At 39.3% G+C, this 11014-nt stretch overlaps 1 protein-coding gene across 1 annotated transcript; it reads right to left on the bottom strand.

The window, feature by feature from the left end:
* Positions 1–9880: 9880 nt before the first annotated feature.
* Positions 9881–10902, bottom strand: LOC130949560 (uncharacterized). The gene is made up of 2 exons (XM_057878242.1): positions 10050–10902; positions 9881–9900 (listed from the first exon to the last, which is right to left on the bottom strand). The coding sequence occupies exons 1-2, from the start codon at positions 10900–10902 to the stop codon at positions 9881–9883; spliced, it is 873 nt and encodes a 290-aa protein (XP_057734225.1).
* Between the last annotated feature and the right edge of the window lie 112 nt (positions 10903–11014).

Raw genomic sequence — 11014 nt, 5'->3', positions numbered from 1 at the left:
ACTCCATCTTTGTGGTGGAAAGAACTTTGCCAAGAAGGCACTGACTAGCTTTTCCCAAGAGTCCAGGCTTTCTTTAGGTTGAGAATCCAACCATATTCTAGCTCTGTCTCTTACAGCAAAAGGGAATAGCATCAGTCTGTAGACCTCAGGGTTAACCCCATTAGTCTTGACTGTGTCACAGATTTGCAAGAATTCAGCTAAGAACTGATGAGGATCTTCCATTGGAAGTCCATGGAACTTGCAATTCTGTTGCATTAGAGAAACTAATTGAGGCTTAAGCTCAAAGTTGTTTGCTCCAATGGCAGGGATAGAGATGCTTCTCCCATAAAAATCAGGAGTAGGTGCAGTAAAGTCACCCAGCACCTTCCTTGCATTGTTTGCATTATTGTTGTTTTCGGCTGCCATGTCTTCTTCTTCTTTGAAGAATTCGGTCAGGTCCTCTAAAGAGAGTTGTGCTTTGGCTTCTCTTAGCTTTCTCTTTAAGGTCCTCTCGGGTTCAGGGTCAGCTTCAACAAGAATGCTTTTGTCTCTGCTCCTGCTCATATGAAAGAGAAGAGAACAAGAAAATATGGAATCCTCTATGTCACAGTATAGAGATTCCTTGAAGTGTCAGAGGAAGAAAAATGGAAGACAGAGGTAAAAAATTCGAACTTATCAAAGAAGATGAAGTTCGAATTTTGCATTAAGGGATAGTGTTAGTCCAAAAATAGAAGGATGTGAGAAGGAGGAAAGTAATTTTCGAAAATTAAGTAAAAGATTTTGAAAACATTTTGAAAAACACTTAATTGATTTTCGAAAATAAGAGTGGAAAAGAAATCAAGTGATTTTTGAAAAAGATTTTGAAATTAGAAGTTAAAAAGATTCGATTGAAAACTATTTTGAAAAAGATGTGATTAAAAAGATTTGATTGAAAAGTTATGGTTTTAAAAAGATGTGATTGAGAAGATATGATTTGAAAACAATTTTTTTAAAAGATATGATTTGAAAACAATTTTAAAAGATATGATTTGAAAACAATTTGAAAAGATATGATTTTAAAAATTAATGACTTGCCTAACAAGAAAAGATATGATTCAAACATAAAACCTTCCTAAACAGAAAAGGCAAAAATGTTCAATCAAATCATTAATTGTTAGTAAGTATCTTTGAAAAAGGAAATAAATTGATTTTGAAAACATTTGATTGAAAGATATGATTTGAAAAAGATTTGATTTTGAAAAACTTTGAAAACTTGAAAAAAATTGATTTTGAAAACAAAATCTTCCCCCTTTGCCATCCTGGCGTTAAACGCCCAGAATGGTGCACATTCTGGCGTTTAACGCCCAAAACTATACCCTTTTGGGCGTTAAACGCCCAGCCAGGCACCCTGGCTGGCGTTTAAACGCCAGTCTGTCTTCTTCACTGGGCATTTTTGAATGCCCAGCTTTTTCTGTGTGATTCCTCTGCAGTATGTTCTGAATCTTCAATTCTCTGTATTATTGACTTGAAAAGACACAAATTAAAAATATTTTGGATTTTTAATAATGAGGAATAATCAAAATGCAACTAAAATCAAATAACAATGCATGCAAGACACCAAACTTAGCAGTTTGTATACTATTGACACTAACAAAATGAGAATGCATATGAGAAACAACAAAACACTCAAGTCAATAGAATTCAAAGATCAAAACAAGGAAATCATCAAGAACAACTTGAAGATTAATTAAGACACATGCATAAATTCGAAAAATGCAAGAAGAACAGAAACATGCAATTGACACCAAACTTAAAATGAGACACTAGACTCAAACAAGAAATATTTTTGGATTTTATGATTTTGTAATTTTTTTTGGATTTTTCGAAAATTATGTAGAAAAGGAAAATAAAGGTATCAAAATTCTTAATGAGAATTCCAGGAATCATGCAATGTTAGTCTAAAGCTTTAGTCTAAAGGAATTAGACATAGCTAGCTAAGCTTCAGCAAGACATTGCATTCAAGAGCTAAATTGATGATGATCAATCAGCTTTGGTGATGATAAGAACATCACCTTGAAACACTAGAATTCACTCTTAAGAACTCTGAAGAAAAATAATGCCTAATCTAAGCAACAAGATGAACCGTCAGTTGTCCATACACAAGAACAATCCCCGGCAACGGCGCCAAAAACTTGGTGCACGAAATTGTGATCACTACAATTTCGCACAACTAACCAGCAAGTGCACTGGGTCGTCCAAGTAATACCTTACGTGAGTAAGGGTCGATCCCACGGAGATTGGTGGTATGAAGCAAGCTATGGTCATCTTGTAAATCTCAGTCAGGCAGACTCAAATGGGTATAGTGATAAACGAAAATACATAAAGATAAAGATAGAGATACTTATGTATATCATTGGTGTAAGAGCTTCAGACAAGTGTATGAAGATGCCTTCCCTTCCGTCTCTCTGCTTTCCTACTGCCTTCATCCAATCCTTCTTACTCCTTTCCATGGCAAGCTCGTGTAGGGTTTCACTGTTGTCAGCAGCTACCTCCCATCCGCGCAGTGAAAGCTAATGCACACACTCTGTCACAGTGCTGCCAATCACCGGTTTGGTTCCCTCCCCTACCGGAATAGAATAACTCTTTTGCGTCTGTCACTAACGCCCAGTAGGTTACAGGTTTGAAGCACGTCACAGTCATTCAATCATTGAATCCTACTCAGAATACCACAGACAAGGTTTAGACCTTCCGGATTCTCTTGAATGCCGCCATCAGGTCCTGCCTATACCACGAAGATTCCGATTAAAGAATCCAAGAGATATTCACTAAGCCTCAGATGCTTGTAGAACAAGAATGGTTGTCAGCCACCTTGTTCATGGGTGAGAATGGTGATGGGCGTCAATCATCACCTTCATCATGTTGAAGAACAAGTGATATCTTGGTAAAAGAACAAGCGGAATTGAATGGAAGAACAATAGTAATTGCATTAATACTCGAGGTACAGCAGAGCTCCACACCCTTAATCTATGGTGTGTAGAAACTCCACCGTTGAAAATACATAAGAACAGTGTGATCATTGGTTTCGGCCCCAAAGAGGGAACCAGAAGAACCAAGATGAAAATACAATAGTAAAAGGTCCTACTTATAGAAAACTAGTAGCCTAGGGTGTACAGAAGTGAGTAAATGACATAAAAATCCACTTCCGGGCCCACTTGGTGTGTGCTCTGGCTGAGCAATGAAGTAATTTTCATGTAGAGACTCTTCTTGGCGTTTAACTCTCGTTTTAGTGCCAGTTTGGGCGTTTAACTCCCATTCTTATGCCAGTTTGGGCGTTTAACGCTGGGAATTCTGAGGGTGACTTTGAACGCCGGTTTGGGCCATCAAATCTTGGGCAAAGTATGGACTATTATATATTGCTGGAAAGCCCAGGATGTCTACTTTCCAACGCCGTTGAGAGCGCGCCAATTGGGCTTCTGTAGCTCCAGAAAATCCACTTCGAGTGCAGGGAGGTCAGAATCCAACAGCATCTGCAGTCCTTTTCAGTCTCTGAATCAGATTTTTGCTCAGGTCCCCCAATTTCAGCCAGAAAATACCTGAAATCACAGAAAAACACACAAACTCATAGTAAAGTCCAGAAAAGTGAATTTTAACTAAAAACTAATAAAAATATAATAAAAACTCAACTAAAACTAGCAAAAACATACTAAAAACAATGCCAAAAAGCATACAAATTATCCGCTCATCAGACCTCTAAAATAAAATGTATATTTATAATAGCAGAAGAATTATAATATGCTAGGAGCCTTGAAGAATAGAGGAAATAAAAATCGCGAATATAAAAGCGCAACACTCGAGAAATGAGTTAACTTGCATGCTAAGAAAGCTACAGCTGTCAAGTGTAAAGAAACCCAAAACAAGAACAGAGAGTCAAAGATACAAAATAACGAGCTCCTGACTCAGCCTGCGAAGTCAAGACTGGCCGGAGAATATACATACATATATACATATATATACATATCCAAAACCCAAATGTACATAAACAAAATTATGCCTCTCCATACACCTCTAGGAGGATCAAAAAGAATAAGTTATGTGGAGAGAAAGCTAAGTACATATATATACATCATAACATAATAAAATAACCCAGTAACCACTCCACTTCAAGAGTCCAGACGCCTAACGAGATGCCTCTCGACCTGCATCTGAAAAACAACAACATAGTATGGAATGAGAACCAGAGGTTCTTAGTATGGTAAAGGTGCCACACACATAATATATAAGGTCCTGGGAATGCCAGAGGCAATCCTAGAACACCGACACTCAGTTTATAGAGCTTAAAGTATTAAATAGAAGCCATAGAAGGTGGTTTTCTAAGAATATGTAAACCTGATTTAACTTAATCTTAAACCTAAATCTCATATTGCCATTCCTCCAAACCTCCATCTCCATCAGGATTTCACAGACAAACAAACAGATAAAGCAAGCACATGAAGGTTACAAGTACTGCAGGTAACAAATATACATTTAGCATGGCAGATATATTCAGGCACACCCAGTTAATGCACAAGCAAGTAGTTCAAATAGTATGCATATGATGCATGCCTGTCCTATGGCTGATGAGGCTCATCTGTCGGTTATCCAGCCAACCCGACAAGTCTGAATTGTCCTTAGACTGTCCCCCGACGTGCATCCCCAAGAGTCTATGCATAGCTTTATCTCAAATAATCAATATTGCTTAATGGGGGTAACATTCCCGGGAATTTATATAGTGCCCATTCACACTTACGTCGTAGGGTCAACAGAGTATCGAGTTTTCTACCTGGTACACGTGGTGGCAAGCCACGACACTTTATCCAGGGAACCTCGTATCTCAGATTATTCAAATTCATAAGCCATATAAATAATTCAATTATAATTCATTAACATCCACATCATTCTCAATTGCATCTCATTCATCATCATACGTTAAACATATTCAATCCTTATCCTTCGATATCACACCTCTCATTTCGTCCATCAATAGTTCCAATTCAAAATATAATTCATTCTTTTCTAAGAATCAAACTTCAAACTTAAAACATACTTATTTTCTTAATAACTCTAATTCAAACCATATAATCTTTGAATCTAAATCTTTTTAGATAATCATATAAACAAAATCTCTAATTTTTATAAAATTTTGGCAGTACCTCCTCTAAAACTCGGACTTTGCCACCCTTTTCGGGTCCAAACCTGCTTTCTTTTCAATTCAACACACCCTTCCTCATCATCATAACAGTCACCACAATAAATCTACCTCAGATCAACAATTATACTCATACAATATTCAAATCCAACAACCAAAAATTCAACTAAGGATCATAGTTCACTAATCCTAGGCTTCTAACACAAGATACCTCAAATCAACAATTCACCAAATTATTAATTAATCAACAAGCACCAAACTAACCATGTTCATCAATAATAACATTCACCATCCAAAATTAATAACTAATTATCCAATAAACTTCAACCAAATATATTCATCGAAAAATTACTAAACATTAAACATACACCCGCATTCCAACTTATCCTATGGTCACCTAGCCTAAGTTTTCACAGAACATTATATATTAAATGCAAGAAACCTAAACCATACCTTAGCCGATTCCCAAGTATTATTCCAAGACAATTTTCCTAAAAGAACACAGCCCTTAAAACTTCAACTAATCCGCTTCCTCCAAGTTCCAGTATTCACAATTTCAAGCTCCAATTATTTATTCATAACCTAATACACATTCATAACACATATATATCCAATTTAATACTCAAAGCTCAAATTCAATGAAATTAAAATAAAATTATCGTATCCTTACCTTACCCAAGCTTCACATAAGCAAGAGTAAATGTTTTCCTCAAGCTAATTGGATCCTAAAACATCATAAATCAAGGAAATTCAACATTCCCACTTAAAATTCGAAAATTGGGAGAAGAGAAGGCTGAGAGTGATTAAACAAGTTACCTATGAAATTGTTCCGATAGAAATGTAGAGCTCGACGCGGTGGACGCGTGGCCGCAAACGGTGCGGCAATCGGAGCTCGGACGGAGAAGTTACGGCGAATTGAAATTTGCCGCAAGGGTTTCGGCGTTGCTTTCTCTCCCTGGAGCTTTCATGTCGCTGAAGCCAAAATGGAGAAGAAAGGAACGTGGGCTCATTTAAAGTGTGGGTCCGGTTGGACCGGTAGCCCGGTTTGGGTTCGGTTCAACCGGTTCGACCCGTTCAGTCCAATCTTGGACCGATTTTTTTGAAATTGGTGTCAAAATTCTCGTTTCGATGAGCTCTATCCTAATTTGGTATAATATTTACATTTATAATCCTCCTTATTAAAAACTAATTTATTGACTAATTATCTACTAATTTAACCGGGGTTTACATCCTACCCACCTAATAAAGAATTTTGCCCTCAAAATTCAAATCTAGTTACCTGAAAAGAGATGTGGATAGTCTTTTTGCATATCTGATTTGAGTTCCCATGTGTGTTCTTCAATACCAGCTCGACTCCAAGCTACTTTTACCAATGATACTTCTCTTCCTCGTAATCGTTTAACACTAGTGTCATCAATTCTTACCGGAATTACTGGAAGTGTTAGATCTTCTCTCACTTGGATTGGTTCTGGTTCTAGAACATGACTTGCATCAGGAGTATACTTCCGAAGCTGTGATACATGAAATACATCGTGCAAATTCGAAAGGTACGGCAGTAAGGCAATTCTATAAGCCACTGGTCCAATCCTCTTCAGAATCTCAAATGGTCCAATATAACGGGGATTTAGTTTCTTAGTCTTAATAGATCTTCCTACTCCAGTGGTTGGTGTAACTTTCAGAAAGACATGTTCTCCTTCTTCGAATTCCAAAGGCTTTCGCCTTTGATCAGCATAACTCTTCTGGCGGCTTTGGGCTATAAGCATTCGACTACGAATCTTCTTTATCTGTTCAGTAGTTTCAGCTATCATCTCAGGCCCTAACAAACTTCTTTCTCCAGTTTCATACCAACACAATGGAGATTGACATTTTCTGCCATACAGAGCCTCATATGGAGCCATTCCAATGCTCGCATGATAGCTATTATTATAAGCAAATTCTATTAATGGCATATACCGATCCCAGCTTGCTGGCTGGTCCAAAACACAAGCCCTTAGCATATCCTCCAAGGTCTGAATAGTTCTCTCTAACTGACCATCTGTCTGAGGGTGATATGCAGTACTCAAGCTTAACTGAGTCCCAAATGCACGCTGAAAAGCTCCCCAGAACCTTGATGTGAAACGAGGATCTCTATCAGATATGATAGTAGAAGGCACGCCATGCAACCTGACAATCTCTTTAATATACATTCGAGCCAATTCCTCCATTGTGCAACTTATTCGGATAGGAAGAAAGTGAGCTGATTTTGTTAGTCGATCCACAACCACCCAAATAGCGTCACAACCAGATCGGGTTTTAGGCAAACCTATCACAAAATCCATTGCGATACTCTCCCATTTCCACTGTGGAATCTCCAAAGGCTGAAGGGTTCCTGATGGTCTCTGATGCTCAATCTTAACCTTCTGACACGTTAAACATTTAGATACATGCAATGCCACATCATTCTTCATCCCTGGCCACTAGAACATTGCTTTCAGATCCTGATACATTTTAGTACTCCCTGGATGAATTGAGAACCCACTCTTATGAGCTTCCTTCAAGATACTTTGTCGCAGGTCTCCAACATTAGGCACAATAATCCGGTTCTTGAACCTCCATAAACCATCCTGGCCTTCTGACACTCTCTACTATTTTCCCTGTTCAACTGCCGGTAATACTTTACGTAATGCTTCACTGTCTTGATGAGCCTTCAGAAGTTCTGATTTAAAATCACTTGAAATCTGCAACTGACTCAAACACAAAATTCCAGATTCTTCTCTAATTCCTAAATTCAAACCTTGAAATGCCTTCAGTAACTCTTCCTCCTGTAGCATCATCCAAGCTGCATATAAAGATTTCCGACTCAAGGCGTCCACTACAACATTCGCTTTTCCTGGATGATAATTCAATTCAAAATCATAATCTTTCAGAAGCTCCATCCATCTCCTCTGACGCATATTCAACTCTTTCTGCTCAAAAAGATACTTCAAACTCTTATGGTCTGAGAAAACATGAAACCTAACGCCATAGAGGTAGTGCCTCCAGATCTTTAAAGCAAACACAACAGCAGCAAGTTCTAAATCATGTGTCGGATAGTTCATCTCATGCGGCCTTAATTGCCGTGAGGCGTATGCTACAACATTCTGGTGCTGCATTAGAACACACCCCAAACCTTTCAGAGATGCATCACAGTACACTTCAAATGGTTCACTTAGTTCAGGTAACACCAATACAGGTGCAGTAGTCAACCTGTGCTTTAATGCTTGGAAGCTCTCTTCACATTCTGGAGTCCAGACAAAAGACGTATCCTTCCTAGTCAATTTAGTTAAAGGTAAGGCGAGCTGTGAAAATCCCTTAATGAATCTACGATAATACCCCGCCAAACCTAGGAAACTCCTTATCTCTGTCACTGAAGTTGGTCGCTCCCAATTCATCACTGCTTCTACCTTAGCAGGATCCACAGCTATTCCCTGCTTACTCACCACGTGGCCGAGAAACTTCACCTCACTCTTCCAGAACTCACATTTAGATAACTTAGCATATAACTTCCTGTCTCTCAGAATTTGCAGCACAGTTCTTAAGTGTTCAGCATGTTCCTCTTCAGACTTAGAATAAACAAGAATGTCATCAATGAAGACAATGACAAACTTGTCCAGATACGGTCGGAAAATCCTGTTCATATAATCCATAAATACTGCCGGGGCATTAGTTAACCCAAAAGACATTACTGTATATTCATAATGACCATAACGCGTCCTGAAAGCAGTCTTCGGAATATCCTCATCTCTAACCCTTATCTGATGATATCCGGATCGCAGATCAATCTTAGAAAACACACCGGCTCCTTGTAACTGATCCATTAGATCATCGATTCTAGGCAACGGATATTTGTTCTTCACAGTGATCTTATTCAACTGCCGATAGTCGACACACAAACACATACTCCCATCCTTCTTCTTTACTAGTAACACTGGTGCTCCCCACGGAGAAACACTTGGTCGGATGAAATGCTTACCCAACAAATCTTCCAGCTGAGCTTTCAATTCAGCCATTTCTAAAGGTGACATCCTATAAGGAGTAATCGAAATTGGACCGGATCCAGGTACCAACTCGAATGCGAATTCAACCTCTCGGTTAGGTGGGAATTCATTAATATCATCCGGAAACACATCTGAAAATTCACATACAACCGGAATCTGCTCTAAACTCTGATCATCACCTGATACTCCCGCAGTTAATAACATAATACCCTGACATTCAGTTCCTGAACAGTTTACTATCATAGAATTCAAATAGTAACTATTCACCACAACCGGTGCTTCTGACCCTTCCGGCATAAACTGTACTAACTTCTCAGAACAATCAAGCAAAACATGATTCTTGGATAACCAATCCAATCCCAAAATGAGATCAAGACCAGTCATAGGCAAACAAATCAAATCATGCACAAATTCACGCTGTTGTACTCGAAAGGAAACTTGTGGACATCCTATCCTAGTCACCATAGCTTCATGAGTAGCATTATATACTTTCAAATCATAACCTAAAACCACCATTCTCAATCCTAATTCATGGGCCTTTTCAAATGCAATAAATGAATGACTTGCTCCTGAATCAAATAAAGCATTTAAGATTTTACCAGCCATTTCACAATTACCTCTAATCAGTGTCTCAGATCCCTCAGCACCTACGGTAGAAGTGGTGTATACTCTCCCCGGCTGCTGCACCCTACCAGTCTCATACTTCTTCTTCTCTGGGCAATTACTGGCTATATGCCCAGGCTGTCCACAAGAATAGCATACTCCAAGTCCTAGTCTGCACGGAACTCCAGGATGATACTTTCCGCACCTCTGACAATTCAGATCCTGCTGTGGCTGCTTCCCAAATCTTCTTCCCTGATTAACATTGGTATTCAGCCTTCTGTAATTACCTTGACCCTGAGTCTGCTGCGGAATAGAGCCTCCACGCTTGAAATTCCTACCTCTCGGAGCAAAGTTCCTTCCTGAAGGTCTCTGAAAAGGCACCCTCAAACTTCCTTTCTCTGCTGCCGCCTTCCTCACACAATCCTCAGCCACCCTACTCTTATTCACCAATTCAGAAAACACCCTGATCTCCATTGGGGCAACGAAGCTCAGAATATCACTCCGAAGACCTCCTTCATATTTAATACACTTCCATTCAGAAAAATCTTCAGGCGCACCTTGACAGATACGAGAAAAGCGACACAACTCCTCAAACTTACTAGTATACTCAGCAACAGTCATCTGTCCTTGTTTTAACTGCATTAATTCAAGTTCCTTGGCATTTCTGACTGAATTAGGAAAGTATTTCTTATAGAACTCTGTCCGAAAAACCTCCCAAGGAATCGCAGCACCATCAGGCTGCAGGATACGTCGTGTCCCCTGCCACCAATACTGAGCTTCACCTTGCAACTGATAGGTTCCAAATTCAACCCATTGCTCTTCAGGAACCTGTTGTGCCTGTAACGCCCTTTCCATAGCCTGAATCCAATTATCTGCATCAGTGGGATTTGAGGTTCCCCTGAAGGTTGGAGGATGAACTTTTAGAAATGTAGCAAGTGTCATAGGACCATCCTCATCATTATTATTTCCATGATAGCCCTGATTTATCTGATTACCCAGTGCCTCAGCTGTCGCCTGCATAGCTGCAGCCATATTTCCCAGGGCAGCCATAAAGTCTACTGGATCAGTCCCTATGGGGGCAGGAGTAACGGTGCCTGTCCTACCTCTACCTCGCCCGCGACCGCGTCCGCGAGTTGACATCTGGTCCCTATATACACCAAACAAGTGATATTAAGTTGATCAGTCTCAATATCGCAGGTCTAATGCTTTAAGTTCCAAATGCATGCTCACAAACGTTTATGCCATATATATC

This window comes from Arachis stenosperma, chromosome 9 (assembly GCF_014773155.1).
Source record: "Arachis stenosperma cultivar V10309 chromosome 9, arast.V10309.gnm1.PFL2, whole genome shotgun sequence".
Classification (NCBI taxonomy): Eukaryota; Viridiplantae; Streptophyta; class Magnoliopsida; order Fabales; family Fabaceae; genus Arachis; species Arachis stenosperma.
Note: the sequence above shows the minus strand (reverse complement) of the source record. Positions and strands in the feature narration are given on the sequence as shown.